Source organism: Heterodontus francisci, chromosome 19, assembly GCF_036365525.1.
Source record: "Heterodontus francisci isolate sHetFra1 chromosome 19, sHetFra1.hap1, whole genome shotgun sequence".
Classification (NCBI taxonomy): Eukaryota; Metazoa; Chordata; class Chondrichthyes; order Heterodontiformes; family Heterodontidae; genus Heterodontus; species Heterodontus francisci.
Window position 1 is genome coordinate 79105198 of NC_090389.1, and position 16305 is coordinate 79121502.

The window sequence follows — 16305 nt, forward strand, 5'->3', positions numbered from 1 at the left end:
TGCAGTGCTCTCCGTATTATTTTGATTGGGTCCTGTACCTAACAATGGGTCGAGTGCCTGCTTGACTCTTTTGTGCTTCTTGTTGAGTTGAAGAATCAACCTTGCTTTTGGATATCAACATACTATAGGGAAAATTTTGAAGCTGATTTCATGGTGCAACAGATCTTCTGGTGATTCAATCCGCGTTCCTATTGAGCAGAGCCGGGCAGCAGTCTTGTAACTCCAATGGAACATAAATTGTTTAGGCTCCAGCTATTCTCACTTTGATTACCCACCAGAGTTTTTGTCAATAATGGGAGAATAGGAGGTGTCAGAAAGGCCAGGGGATGTCCTTCTGCTTCAACAGTTGATCAATTAACTGACCTACTAGAATACTGATCTTCCCCCCCCAACCCTGAACAGACCCCAGGAAGTCAGCTTAAAAAAAACACCCCACCGACTCCAAACATAGACAGGCAAAATCCACAGGCAGCATTTGTGATCGCCCCTGCAGATCTGATTTCCAACAGAACCTTTTACTGCCTTCAAAACCAGCGTGGAATTTGCCCATTAAATGTGCTGCTGTGCCAGCGAGAGCCCTTTCAAATGGGCCGGCTCTGCATGGTCCTGAGATCCGTGTTGCAGAGGCTGCCGACGGCATCATTGTGTTGCTTTCAGTGCTTACCTCTCTGGGCGAAATAGTGTCACAGTAGCATTACTAGTCTCTAGGGCCTCTGCTAGGTCCGGTAAAGCGATTTGCAGGCAGTTGCATGGGTGGCGGTGATGGTGGAGCGGGAGAGAGACATGAACAGGCAGACTGGCTGTGGCAGCTATTTTGCCACCCCCCCCCCCCCCCCAGCTGCAGCAAAGCAGATCAGTGCTAAAGAAACACAGATGTGCATTTATATAGCGCTTCTCATAACTTCCCAAATTTACAGCCAATTAAGTACTTTTGAAGTATCATCACTGTTATAATGTAAAAAAAACTTTGCAGCCAATTTGTGCACAGCAAGCTCCCACCAACAACAATGTGATCATGATCAGATAATCTGTTTCAGTGTGATGTTGGTTGAAGGATAAATACTGGTCAGGACACCAGGGAATATTCCCCTGCTCCCCTTCTCAGTGGTACCAGGGGATCTTTTACATACACCTGAGAGGACAGACAGGGCCTGATTTAACATCTCATCCGAAAAGCAGCACCTCCGACAGTGTAGCACTCCCTCAGTGCTGCACTGCAGCATCCGCCTGGATTATGTGCTCAAGTCTCTGGAATTCAGTTTGAACCCAACCTTCTGACTCAGAGGCACAGGTGCTACCATTGAGCTAATGCTGATAGCTAAGTGGGAGAGAACTAAGCCACCTGCAGGGATTTGAGGACTCGGAGGGTTATCACAGCGTGAAATGCTTTGCCAGAGGGATGGGTTGAGGTACGGACCGGCGTCGTTTTTAAGGGAAAACTGGATAAATATTTGACGCAGATGAAAATACATCAGATATGGGATTCATTTTGAATTCCTCTACCAAAGAGACAGCACAGATACAATGGGCCAAATGGCCTGTTCCTATGCTGTAACAATCTTATTGTATGACCGCCTGCCAATTATTATTCATTACCATTGCTGAGGGGAGGAGTAGCCTTAATTAAGACAGATAGTTAAATTTCCACTGTGTTTCATTTTGTCAGAATCGTCTTCCCATTCCCCCCTTTAATATTTTCCCCAACTCTTTTCTCAGTCGCCCTCCTGCTGTTTTAAATGTGCATTACAGAAAACTCACTTTAACTTTCCCATTTATCTAGAGCCTGAAATTGTTTCTCAGGCATCGCGAGGGTCCCGTGTGGTTAATATGCTCAGTTATGTCCTCTGATCAGTTCTGAGCCAATTTCACAAACCCATTGAAAAATGCAGATAAAAGTCATTTTAAAATCAGATTGTTGAGAGTGTTTAAAAATACATCCCTATATTTTCTTAAATAGGGAAAGCCTGTTAGCACCATAGGCTTAGGTGTGCATCACTGGAATATGCCTGCCGAACCTATCTCTATTAGCAGAGTGGGACTAATTGGATAGCTCTTTCAAAGAGCCAGCACAGGCACGGTAGGCTGAATGGCTTCATTCTGTGTGATATGATTCCATGCCCAGCTACCCCATAAAGCAGTTTCCAATGTACTACCCTCAATAGCACATATAGTTCCACCTGTTGAACACTGGCCTCACAAAATACTTGTTGGGACAACCACTGCGCTGTGCTGACACATGCCACAGGCTTGATTTTTGCCTCACCTTCCCTCTCCATGTACTATGTTATTACGAACCTCCTTATGGGATGGAAGGGTGCAGGGACCTCCAGGCTGTGTGCTATCATCTCTGGTTGACTGTATTTATTGAGACATGGGATGAGGTCCTCTGACCTTTCATCCATACATCGGCCAGAATTTTGTAGGGGACCCTGACGAGTGGTCCAAAAGTCAGGGGCAACCCTGCCTTGGCCGCTTTTAACATAAGAACATAAAAAACAGGAGCAGGAGTAGGCCATTTGACCCCTCAAACCTGCTCCACCATTCAATAAGAACATGGCTGATCTGATTGTGGTCTCAACTTCACTTTCCTGCCTGCCCCCCCATAACCCTTGATTCTCTTGTAGATCAAAAATCTGTCTAACTCAGCCTTGAATATTTTCAATGACCCAGCCTCCACTGCTCTCTGGGGAAGAGAATTCGAAAGATTAATGACCCTCAGAGAGAAGAAATTTGTCTTAAACGGGAGGCCCCTTATTTTGAAACTGTGACCCCCTCGTTTTAGATTCCCAAAAGACCCCTGACCGCATTTTTCAGCCGTCAATCAACCAAAGAGTTGGCAGGGTCCCATCCCTTTTAAAGATGGGACCCTGCCCCCAGGAGCTGCCACCCAATCAGAGGGCTGGCGTCTCAGCAGCGCCACCGGGAAAGGTGGCCACTGCTGGGACTGCGCCTAGGGGAGAGTACGTCATGGGAGCAGACCGTCTTCCCTCCAGGTAAGTGGGGTCTGGGGGCACTGGCCAGTCAAGCAGGTCTTGGCAAGGGTGAGTTGCCATGGGAGCAGCCATTGCCATCAGGGGCCCCCTCAGTGGACCGGAATAGGCGGCCCTCCCCACCACCCCCACTGCAAGCCCACAGCGAGGCCAGCAGGGTTCACCAGGCTGTCTTCCCATGCGGCGGTGTGCCCACCTGCCACTGGTAAGGAGCCACTGGTGGTGGGAAGAGGCCCTTAATTGGCCACGTGGCCCAATTGGACTCTGGGCAGGAGGGCCATCCTCCACCTCCCCATCGCTGGCAAAATGCCATGGCCATGGCGGTGGAAGGATGCCAAGCACTGTAGGCCCCACCTTCCCGCGCCATTTTACATTAGCATTACCTCCAACACCCCCCTCAACCACCCCCCCCCCCCCACCCACCCACCTACCAGCCTGTCCCCAGAAGGATGGTAAAATCCAGACCAAGCTGTATCAGCCTGGGAAGAACACAACCGAGAGAGGCATGGGGGATGGAATTGCATAATTACCTGGGTGGGGGGGTGGGGGGGTGTGTGTGAATACATTGGAAAAACCCTTTAGTAAGTTGATAATGGGATCTCTGTGTGGTTCATTCCCAGAAAATGGCAATTGCACATGATGAGGATGTACTTTTGAACCTGGTATTAACATTGAACCCCTTTCCTTCTCAGCCACTCAGTCTGATATCTCATCTTCTGACATGAACCAAATAAAGGAATAAATCAAAAGAAAAAGACTGTGGGGGCCCCTGATTCCCATCAGGCAAATAATATTAACGAGGTTTGATAGAAACAGGAAATGGGCAGACAAACCGCAACTGTGAATCCTGGGAAAGGTTACTTTCCCTTGTCTACTAACTGGCCCCTTCACCACAGCTGTGTTGAATCACTCAGTGCTTACAGTAACAGGATAAAGTTCAAGCCGGGATCCAGACTCTCCTCGGCTGTTAATGTTTCCTTACAGACAAACTAATTCATCAAATTAAATATCTGTTTTGTGCTGCAGAGCTGAGTGAGCCTTCGACATCAGGTCCTCCTGCAACTAGAGTAACAAAAGCTCTTTAACGACTGCAGCACTGTTACTTCAGAAGTTGCCACAATCATAGAATTATGGAACAACACAGCAGTGAAGAAGCCATTCGGCCCATCCTGGCTGTGCTGGCTCTTTGGTAGAGCTATTTAATTAGTCCCACTCCCCTGCTCTTTCACAATAGCCTTGCAATTTTTTTTCCCTTCAAATATTTATCCAATTCCCTTTTGAAAGTTACTGTTGATTCTGCTTCCTCCACCATTTCAGGCAGTGTATTCCAGATCACAACTTGCTGCCTTGGGCGACAGAATGTTTTCTCAATGTCGCCACTGGTTCTTTTGACAATTATCTTAAACCTGTGCCCGCTGGTTACATTTTGGTCTCGTCTTTATTTGACAGTGTCTGAGTCACGGGTCCTACATGCAGAGCTGGACCCGGGATGTTCACTGCTTCTGGGAGATTTTCCTGTGTGTGGAGAGCATATCCCCTTCATTAGTTCGAATGCATAAATCTTCCAGAGCACAATAGACTGAGATTCATCTGCAAAGGTTAAGCAAAGCAAACTGAATTAGCAGCACAATGGCATTGCATATTGGGGGCATCTCTGTGGGCACCATGTCATAACTTTTTTTTATCCTTTCATGGGATGTGGGCGTCGCTGACTAGGCCAGCATTTATTGCCCATCCCTAATTGCCCTTGAATTGAGTGGCTTGCTAGGCCATTTCAGAAGGCATTGAAGAGGTAACCACATGGCTGTGTGTCTGGAGTCACATGTAGGCCAGACCAGGTAAGAACAGCAGATTTCCTTCCCTAAAGGACATTAGTGAACCAGATGGGTTTTTACAATAATCTACAATGGTTTCGGGGGTCACCATTAGACTAGAATTCAAATATCACCATCTGCTATGGTGGGATTCGAACCCATGCCCCCAGAGCACTAGCCTGGGCTCTGAATTACTAGTCCAGTGACATTACCACTACACCACCACCTCCCCAGGTGGGGATGTGGTAAGATGCAGTTTGTGCCTGTAGGTCACTGCATGACAAGTTTCCGGGCATCACTGTCATCGTGGGGAGGTGCCAGGTGGGAGGAGGGATTAACGGTTGTAACATCCTCATGTCCTGGCGGTCAGCTGAAAGTCTGACGGCAGGTTGTCTACGTCAGGTCTCTGCTGGGGCCAATATGTGATTCCGAAACATGAACCTTTGATATCCCTCATGTCTATGAGCACAATGATCTGAAATGGCCCCCGTGTCGACATGAAGCATTCTCAGTTCAGCTATAGCAGAGGGTAGACATGCAGAAAAGGTCTCTCCACTTTGCTCCTGCAATGTGCTTAAACCCAACCCTCAGAAGAGCATCATCCATTTGACCTAGCCCACCAAGGAAAAGAACAGCCTGGAGCGCATATTGACACCCACATTTCTTAGTTAATTTTTCCTCTGCTAACAATATTGTTTCCTTCAATCATAGAATGATACAGCACAGGAGGAGACTGTTCGGCCCATCGATACTGTGCTGGGTCTTTGCAATAGCTGCCCAACTAGTCCCAGTCCCCTGGTCTTTCCCCATAGTCCTAAAAATTTCTCCTTTCCCAGTTTATGTTCAATTTCCTTTGAAAGTTACAATTGAATCTGCTTCCGCCATCATTTCAGGCAATGCATTCTGGATTGTCGCAACTCACTGTATCAAACAAAAATCTCATTTCCCGCTGGATTTTTTGGCAAGTATCTTAAGTCTGTGACGTCTGGTTACCAACCCTCCTACCAGTGGGAACAGCTTCTCCTTATTTATTCTATCAAAACCGTTCATATTTTTAAACAGCTCTATTGAATCTACCCTTAACCTTCTCTGCTGTAAGGAGAACAATCCCAGCTTCTCCACACATTCTCCATCTCACCATTCACACTATTACTATTTCTACGGTTTCTTTCTCTTGATGATCATTGTTATCTCATTCACAGAATGAAAGTTGAAACAAAACACACACACATTCTGAGCAGACGAGGCCTTTTCCTCAGGCTGGCAGATCCACGTATCTGTTGCATTACTCAGGAATCCCGGTTAAGCAACACTGATTTTAAAATTCTCATCCTTGTTTTCAAATCACTCCATGGTCTCGCCCCTCCCAATCTTTGTAATCTCCTCCAGCTCCACAACCCTCCACAATATCTGCGCTCCTCTAATTCTGACCACTTGAGCATCCCTTCAACTGCCAAAGCCCTAAGCTCTGGAATTCAGTCCCTAAACCTTTCCATGCCTCTATCTCTCTTTCTCCTCCTTTAAGATTCTCCTTAAAACATACTTCTTTGGCCAAACATTTGGTCACCTGTCCCAATATCTCCTTATGTGCCTCAGTGTCAAACTTTGTCTGATGATGCTCCCGTGAAGCACCTTGGAACATTTTATCGCTTTAAAGACACTATGGTGCAATGGTGGTGTAAATGTCACTGAACTGGTAATACAGAGGCCCTGACTAATGCCCTGGGGACATGGGTTCAAATTTCACCTTGGCGGCTGATGGAATTTGAAATTCAATTAATTAATAAAAATCTGGAATTGAAAGTTAGTCTCAGTAATGGCGCAATGAAACTATCAACCATTGTCGTGAAAACCCATCTGGTTCACTAATGTTCTTTAGGGAAGGAAATCTGCTGTCCTTACCTGGTCTGTCCTACATGTGACCCCTGACCCACAGCTATGTGGTTGACTCTTAACTGCCCTCTGAAATGGCCTAGCAAGCCACTCAGTTGTCAAGGGCAATCAGGAATGGGCAACAAATGCTGGCCTTGCCAGTGACACCCACATCCCATGAAAAAAAACTTTTTAAAAAAAATTGTTGTTGAATATTTTCTGCTGACTTAAATGTAGTAGGCCCTGGACATGGGAAGCTTTGCAGTTTTCTTGTTCCATTATCTGATATAGTTACCAGCTCGGGAGCAAGTATCATCCTGCTGTTCCCCAAGCTGACCAGAATGGGGAAAACCTCACACAAACAGGAGACCACCACAGAGCAACAGAGTATCAAGATGCTTATTTTATTAAGAACCATTTTACTCGAAGCAGACCTGCATGAGTAAAGCCCTGAAATTGGTTTATTCTAAAATGTCACAGTATAGTCTCTGTAAAAGACCACAGCTTCCTGCAGGATATTTTTAACCAATGCCGTGAGATTGGATGAGACGTTGAACCAAGACCCCCATCTGCCCTCTCCGGTGGATGTAAAAGATCCCTGGCGGTATTTCGAAGAAGAGCAGGGGAGTTTTTCTGGCGTCCTGGCCGATATTTATCCCTCCACCAGCATTAAGAGCAGATGATTGGGTCATTGTCACATTGCTCTTTGTGGGAGCTTGCTGTGTGCAAATTGGCTGCCACATTTCCTACATCGCAACAGTGACTACATTTCAAAAGTATTTCATTGGTTGTGTAGTGTTTTGGGATGTCCTGAAGTCCTGAAAATGTCAGTGTAATTTCTTTTTTTGCTGTGAGATTGTGAAGGTGGGCAGCAGGTGTGTTTATCAAGAAAGGAGGGGGAAGGGGGAGGCTGTGTAATAGACAATCTTCATCTCTCTGGTGGCACAGTTAGATGAACTCAAGTCCAATTGATCCATTCCCAGCAGCTTCAGCACGTGCTCAGTGTTACGCTCATGCTGTAGTCAATGATGTCACGCAGAAACCATTGGCACCAGAGGCTAACTGAGCTGTGCCAGATTTGGCGGTCCTGATTGTAATTACTAACCTGGATGACACAGGATCTTAATCCTTGGAATAAGTGTAACGCCTAATGCTCTTTGTGTCACAACTCCTGCCAAAAGTATAAAAGTTTTAATAATTCAGTGCAGAGATGCACAGTCTCCATTGCACATTCTTGCTTTAAAAGCATTAAAATTAATTAGTTTTTTTCACAATCTTTTTGAAATTATCAGTTGATATCCCATGGGGTTGCTCGTTAGGAAAAATGAATAGGTCTGTCTTCTGCTTTAATTGTCTCTGCATGTCTCTCACTTTCTCATTATTTCCATCTCCATTTCTTTCTTTACATGTGCCTTCCTCCCTTTCTGTCTCCCTACTTCTCTTTTCTGCCAACTTCTAGTAGAGTTGGGTCTTGACTTCGTGCCATTGTGTAAAACGGGGGATAGCAAATCAGCCGCCCATTTTACATCTTTCTCAATTTTTATTGGCTGCCAACTTGCTGTCACTTGATTCACACTATAACACAAAGTCAAGATCTACCCCATTGTCTCCATATCCCCTGTTTGTTCATTTCTTTCCTCATTTGTTCTCTTTCCCCCCCCCCCCCCCCCATACTTTTGTATGTCACTCCTCAGTGGGTAGCACTCTCACCTATGAGTTGTGGGTTCAAAGACAACTCCAGAGACTTGGGCACAGAATCGAGGCTGACACTCCAGAGCAGAATCAAGGGAGCACTGCACTGTCAGAGGTGCCATCTTTCAGATGAGTAAGTAAACCGGGTCCCGGTCTGCCCCCTCAAATGGATGCGAAAGATCCAATGGGACAATTTTGAAGGAGAGCAGGGTTCTCCTGGGGAGAGAAATAGTGAGACAGAAAGAGAGGAAGGCATACTTGGAGATGGAAATAATTAGGTGAGAGACAAGCAGAGACAGTTAAAGCAGAAGACAGACCTATTTATTTTTCATAATGAGCAACCCCATGGGAAATTAACTGGTAATTTACAAAGACAGTGATTTTTTTAAAAAAAAGTCCTGGCCAACATTTAAAAAGTACAGATTATCTTGTCATTAACATATAGCTGTTTGTGGAAGCTTACAACAGTGACTGCACTTTAAAAAAAAATATTTAATTTACTGTTAAGCACTTTGGGACATCCTGAGGTTGTGACAGTCACTATATAAATGCAAGTATGTGTGTCTTCTGTATACTTCCTCTCTTTATGTCTTTCACAAGCATTTTTCTCTCTGTACATCTCTCTCCCTATCTTTCTTTCACACTCACTCCCTTTCTTCCCACTGAAGCAAACTCTAGTTCAGCTCTGATAGCTGCAGAAGACTTTCCGTCTGTACAAAGCAGACAGCAGTAGGAGGTTCAGGGCGCGGACCCAGCTAGAGAGGGAATGGGGGGGTGGGGTGATTTGGGTAGGGAGGGAGCTGGGGGAGTTATTCACTGATAGGGAGGATGTGGGGGTATGGGGGCTGAGGGAACTGTTTGAGAGAAAACAGGGAGGCTTGTACACAAATTGCTGTCAGAAGAGAGTAGGAGGTCAGAACTTGTGCCTTGGCTGATGCTCTCGACAACTATACTGAGAGAGAAAAGAAATATTGCCTGGCTCCGAGTAATACACAAATGCCAATGTGTGCAATAGTTGTGAACAATGATTCCTGGGTTACTTCTGCGTTGCAATGAAAATCAAAGAATAGAAAAGTAAGACTTGCATTTATATAGCACCCTTCCCAGCCTCAGGACTTCCCAAAGTGTTTTACAGCCAATGAAGTACTGTTCATCAATTTTCACTTTTGTAATGTAGGAGAAATGGTAGCCAATATTTGCACAGCAAGTTCCCACAAACTGCAATGTGATAATGACTAGATAACCATTTTTAGCAATGTTGGTTGAGAGATAAATATTGGCCAGAACACAGGGAGAACTCCCCTGTTCTTCAAAATAGTGGTCATGGGATTTTTTAAACCCACCTGAGAGGTTGTATGGGGCCTTGGGTTAACACCTCATCCAAGAGACTCCACCTCTGACAGTGCAGCACCCCCTCAGTACTGCACTGGAGGATCAGCCTTGATTACATGCTTATGTCTTGGAGTGGGACTGGAACCCACAAACTTCTGACTCAGAGGTGAAAGTGCTACCACTGAGTCACAACTGACGCTGAAATGGCAGGTAGAATACTTCTTTAACACGGCAGGCAGATTCTTTTAATCTTTGTTTTATTTTATGTTTCAGAGCAAACTGATTGCGGGAAGGATCATCCCCGCCATCGCCACGACCACGGCTGCAATCGTCGGCCTAGTGTGTTTGGAGCTCTACAAGGTCGTGCAGGGTCACAGGCCGAGAAACGCCTACAGGAGTGGTTTCATCAACTTGGCCCTGCCTTTCTTTGCTTTCTCTGAGCCTTTGCCAGCTGCTATACAGAAGGTAAGTGGGCCAGTCTCAGCCCATCTGAGCCCAGGTCTGAGGTGTGACAAACACTTCACCATCTGCCACCGAGCCCACTGCACCATATGGGGCTGATTGCTGGACCTCACTAAGCTACCCTTAGCACCTTGAGCATCAAGGAAGGGATTCAGTCCTCTGGTTAAGCTTGTTAAATCCAAGCGCTTTGACATAATTTCCAACCGAGTAGCAGGGACTCCCCTAGCAATGAGTACAAGAGCTGCTCTGATTTACCTTTACTCTATCTTACCACACACATTGTTATCATGTGGCAGAATACAGTGTGCCAGAAAGGTATCATCAGAAGCTGCTAATTCCACTCTATTAGTGGGCTGTGTTTCTAGGCAACCATGAAGCTTGAGTGACTTCAGACAGCTATTTACACAATCCATCCTGCCTCATTAATAGAACTCCCAGAACGGGTGATGGGAGGATCTGAGCCTGGAGGAGTCTGGAGTATCTTTGGCGAAAGATCGATCTTTGTCGTTTGATCGCTGTGCAATTTCCAGGCTTTTTTGCTCGTCACATTTAAAACTGCCCTAACCATATAGCGTGGATCCGCAGGGTCTCGTCTGGGGCGGGATTAATTTTAAAGAAGGAATTTGCTTCTAACTTTTATCCTTAATGGGACATTGAAGAAGGAAACCTATTGAGGCTGTGTTAAAATAGTGTTGAACTGAAGACATTGTAACTGAAAAATATACCTTGGTTTGAATTACCAGTAAATCTTGTTACATTTAGCAATGAGTGCATCACTGCACTGACAATACTGACTTGTTTCATTACAGCAGTATTGACAATTTGGGGGTCAGATTTGATAAGGGTCACTGTGCATCACCTTTCCATTGCTTTCGCACTACAATTACCACAGGGGCATCAGGAAAACACCTTTCTAGTCCCTTTTTCAAGTTACACAGAATGTAATTAGATTCCAGGCCAACAAGCAATTTTGGTGATATTGGAAAAAGCCAATGCGATAAAGCCCTGGAACTGCCTTTTCTCTAATATAGTTGGTGGTGGATAGAAATGTGCTGTAGGTCAGCCATGCTAGTCACTGTTGAACAAACTCCCATTAGGATTTAATATTAACGTGATTTGAGTTCTTTCCCCCTTTCTATAATGGAGTTTCTCTCGGGACCAGAAAAGGTTTAATATAATGGGAGCTTTGTAGAAAAATGGTTTACAATAATAAAGTACAAGTGTAGTTTAAGTAGTTGAAGGTTGTGTAGAAATAATGAGGCCCCATTGCCTTGGCAACCAGCATCCTTACATTAGAGGTGAAGAGGACAGACCCTGAGGAACAATGAAATGACAAAACGCAACTCGCAACTTATGACCGGGCTTGTCTTGTGTCTAAAATTTGTTCATTTAAAAATTCTAACTTTTAATGAATTTTTAACAACAGACATGATGGTCAGTAATTTCCATAGTGGGGTTCTACTGCTTGTCTGATGTAACATTGGAGGAAAGTCAGCGGGAATCCTGGATAGGGCGTGGGCATGACTTCTCCAGGGTTCCCCGCCAGAATTACACCAAGGAATCAGGACAGCCCCTGCCAGGATGCTGTCCCAATGACATTGCACCATGTGCTTTTACTTTCATGTTTAATTAAATGTCTGATGAGCAACGATTCCACCTTTTAGAATAAGCCAGCAAGGAGCTTTTCTGCAAAGTGTTAGCCTATAAAGCTCTATGATTCAAAGATTGTGTTTTATAGGCCAGTGCTTGGGTGCTGTCTTGAAATATATTAGGTCCCATTTTTAAAATTTCAATGTTCTGCATATACGTCATCCAATAGAGTGAGGCCACATTTACACACACTGACGTCAAAGTAGTGCTGTGGATATTTACCAACCAGAGTTTGTGAAATTTGACACCCATCTGCCAAATGTCATGTGATCCAGGTAATTTGTGATCCGTCTGTTGCGCAGGAAGAGTGGGGAGAGCTGTGACCTGAGCACAGATGTGTCTTTTCCTGATAATATCACATTTGGACTTCTGTTCGGGATCATTTGAAAGTAGTTTTATTGTGGTGACCCATCAATGCCAGATGGAGGTGCAGATGGTGCCAGTGTGTTCTGTTCCATCGCAAAGGCTGCATTTTATAGGTTACTAACATGTTTATTTAGAGAATAATATGAATTAAAGGAATACAGTTCAATAAAACAGAACGGTTTCTGCGATGGCTCAGTGATTAAATTTACCATCCTGTGTGTTATATAGCTCCAGGACATTGTCAGGTTTAATCCCTGGTTTATGCTGTTCTTGCAGAGTGGCAGTAGATTAACCTTAAAGGAAAGAGAAAGACTTGCATTTATATAGCACCTTTCCCAACTTCAGGACATCCCAAAGCACTTTTGAAGAGTAGTCACTTTTGTAATGTAGGAAATACAGCAAGCAAAAAAGTGCAGCAATACTGGCACAGGAGTGCAGGCCTAGATTTTATTCTCAGATCCATGGGCTGGGGAGTCAGAAAATTAACTGGTTTTAAAGCCCATCTCAAGTAATGGTTTTGCACACATACTTGTGTCCCTCAGCAATACATAAGGAGGCACACATGACAACTGGGTAGAGTGCTGTGACAGCTCAGTACTGGCAGAAGCTTGTTCCCCACCCCCACCATCTGATTTTACTCAGGTTTCTCAGAGGAGCAGACTAAACTGGTTTTACTTTGGGATGACCCCAGCTGGCTGCTGCCCTTTGAACTCCAGGGCCCGCTGCAGTTCACTGAAAGCCTGAGACAGTTGAGAGTCTGTGTAGACGAAAATGCGTCTGCGTCCAATCTGGGTGTACGGATGTCTTCATTCCAAAGAGGTATCCTGCATCATTTGAATTGAATAAACCAAACCTCAGTCGCAATCTTTTGACTGTGGTCGTACAGAGTTCTCGACTAGGTCTGATGCTAGCGTATTGCATCTGATAAATATTCTTCACATGTGAGCCCAAACAGTGAACGTTAATGCGCTAATCAGGCCATGTGATAGGAAGCATCACAGCTGACCCCACTTCAACGCCCGCATACTGTCCAACATTGTGTTAGGTGTAGGGACCTTTTTTTTTTACTCCTCCTTCCCTATTCCAGAGACACGAAAGCTAATTAAAATATTAGGAGCCCTATTGTCATCCTAGAACTGAATCAAAGTGGGAGCCTTCGGAGTCTGTGCAGCGTAAAACACAACACAAATTTGTGTTCAGATCCCTCCATGGCTTCGCCCCTCCCTACCTCTGTAACCTCCTTCAGCCCTACAACTCTGAGATCTCTGCATTCCTCCAATGCTGGCCTCTTGCACAGCCGCGACTTCCTTTGCCCCACAATTGGCGGCCGTGCTTTCAGCTATCTAGATTTTAAGCTCTAGGATTTGCTCGTTAAACCTTTCCGTCCCTCTTGTTCTTCCTTTAAGCTGCTTCTTGACAAAACGTTTGTTCACCCGTCCCAATGTCTCCTTCATTGGCTCAGTATCAGTTTTTGTCTAATTAGTCTCCTGCAAAGCACCTTGGGATGTTTGACTGCGCCAAAAGGGCTGCGTCAATACAAGTTGTTGTTTTGGTTCTTGTTGAGCCACAGGGTTGGCGGGGGATGGGGAGGAATCACAAGCCTTGTACCATATGGCTCAGGGTGACACAGAGAAAGGGATATTTCTCATTTCTATAGTGCATTGTTGACAGCATATTTCATTTCATAATATCTCCAGTGTAAATCATTCAGGATTTGAAAATACCATTTGTAACGGGTGGGTGAAGGAGTGAGGAGGGGTCTCTTGAGTGGCATGAAGGCAGGAGACTGTCATAATCCCAGTATCAGCCTTCCCTTTATTTGCCGTCAATTCAAAATAAGTCAGCTTCCAATTGCCTTTTGCAGCAGATGTGACGCAAGGTGTTCCACACAGGGCTTGGTCCTTCCATCTCCAAGGCAATGTTACATATTATGCTCAGTAGGTTTTGCTGCAGTTACCTAACATTCATTTCAGCTTTGTGCATTCGAGAGAGCTTCTCACTAAAGGCCTGCTCGGGTATGAAATTGAAACCCGACCCAGGCCCGACCCGACCTCCTCCAACTCGGGCTTGAGTCCTTTGATTTTTTTCCTGCGCCTGACCCGACTACTGTAATAAAGTTAATTATATCAAATATACCTTGTACAAATGTTGTGATCCTCCATTCTGGCAGCAGGCTATTCCTGCAGAATCGTGCAGAAGTTCCCTCCCTGAGCCAGGCAGCATTGTGTCCCCGTCCAGCCCGACCCCCAATCCGAGCCCGAATGCCAGACCCGGAAGGGAGACCGACCCGACCCGAATCCAACACGTGTCGTCGGTTTTGCTCGGGTTCGGGTTGGGTAGCCATGCTTTACTTACCTCACCCCCATCTCCAGGCTGATTAAGATTCTGGCTGTGTACTGTTGTATCTACTGTTGGACCCTCTCAGCTGCCTGCAGTAAATTACATTATTGCCATCGGATGATTAAACAGACAGCCTCTGTGAAACTATAACATGCATCTGATGGGTTGGGACAGATGGCCACATAGTTCATAAGTACAGTGCAAGTGTTTAACTGCACATCTCTAATGAAGCACTCTACTGTCGTATAGTCACCGCAGCACCACCTCCCCCCGACTCCAAGCAATAAATTCCAACGCATCAAGCAGCTTCCCAGTCATCATACATTTTATAAAATTCCAATAGACTAGATTGCTTCTTCTTTGTTCTATCATTATTTCCCAGGACCTCAACACTTTGAAATGCCTCAATCCGCTAATCCTTAGGCCTCTATATGCCATATATTTGCCATTACCTGATTACCACATCCTTATTTACCTCAACTTCTCTCCTACTCGGGTAAACCTTGTTCTGGGGTGCAGTAGCATAGTGGTTATGTTACAGGATTTAGTAATCCAGAAGCTTGGACTAATGACCTGGGAGTATGAGTTCAAATCCATCTCTCCCACCACCCCCCCCCCCCACTCCCCATTGCAGCTGTGGGAATTTAAGGGTTCTGCCTTTTACTGTATACTTCCCACCTGCATTAGACCTTCCAAAATGCATTACCTCACATTTGTCCGGATTAAACTCCATCTGCCATTTCTCCGCCCAAGTCTCCAACCGATCTATATCCTGCTGTATCCTCTGACAATCCTCATCACTATCCGCAACTCCACCAACCTTTGTGTCGTCCGCAAACTTACTAATCAGACCAGCTACATTTTCCTTCAAATCATTTATATATACTACAAACAGCAAAGGTCCCAGCACTGATCCCTGCGGAACACCACTAGTCACATCCCTCCATTCAGAAAAGCACCCTTCCACTGCTACCCTCTGTCTTCTATGACCGAGCCAGTTCTGTATCCATCTTGCCAGCTCCCCTCTGATCCCATGTGACTTCACCTTTTGTGTCAATCTGCCATGAGGGACCTTGTCAAAGGCTATACTGAAGTCCATAGAGATAACATCCACTGCCCTTCATTCAATCATCTTTGTCACTTCCTCAAAATACTCAATCAAATTAGTGAGATACGACCTCCCCTTCACAAAACCATGCTGCCTCTCACTAATAAGTCCATTTGTTTCCAAATGGGAGTAAATCCTGTCCCGAAGAATCCTCTCTAATAATTTCCCTACCACTGACGTAAGGCTCACCGGCCTATAATTTCCTGGATTATCCCTGCTACCCTTCTTAAACAAAGGAACAACATTGGCTATTCTCCAGTCCTCTGGGACCTCACCTGTAGCCAATGAGGATGCAAAGATTTCTGTCAAGGCTCCAGCAATTTCTTCCCTTGCCTCCCTCAGTATTCTGGGGTAGATCCCATCAGGCCCTGGGGACTTATCTACCTTAATGCTTTGCAAGACACCCAACACCTCCACCTTTTTCATAATGAGATGACTGAAACTATCTACACTCCCTTCCCTAGACTCATCATCCACAAAGTCCTTCTCTTTGGTGAATATATCCACCAAGTCCTTCTCAATGCTCAACTCATTGTCACCTACATCCTGCTCCGCACCTGTCACCCTTTTCCTTGCCAACTATTACTAGGCTCCACTATCCCCAACAAATTACTTCCTAAATCTTTGTCTTCGATTTCCAAATGCCTCCATGTTCTCACCCTATTTCACGTCTGTAACA

At 45.3% G+C, this 16305-nt stretch overlaps 1 protein-coding gene across 3 annotated transcripts in view; it reads left to right on the forward strand.

Moving 5' to 3' along the window:
* Positions 1 to 16305, forward strand: part of LOC137380227 (ubiquitin-like modifier-activating enzyme 1) — a 360351-nt gene that overhangs the window by 262270 nt on the left and 81776 nt on the right. For all 3 annotated transcript variants that reach the window (XM_068052057.1, XM_068052058.1, XM_068052059.1), the window contains exon 22: positions 9974 to 10165. In XM_068052057.1, the coding sequence (XP_067908158.1) occupies positions 9974 to 10165 (192 nt within the window). The remainder of the gene's footprint in view (positions 1 to 9973; positions 10166 to 16305) is intronic.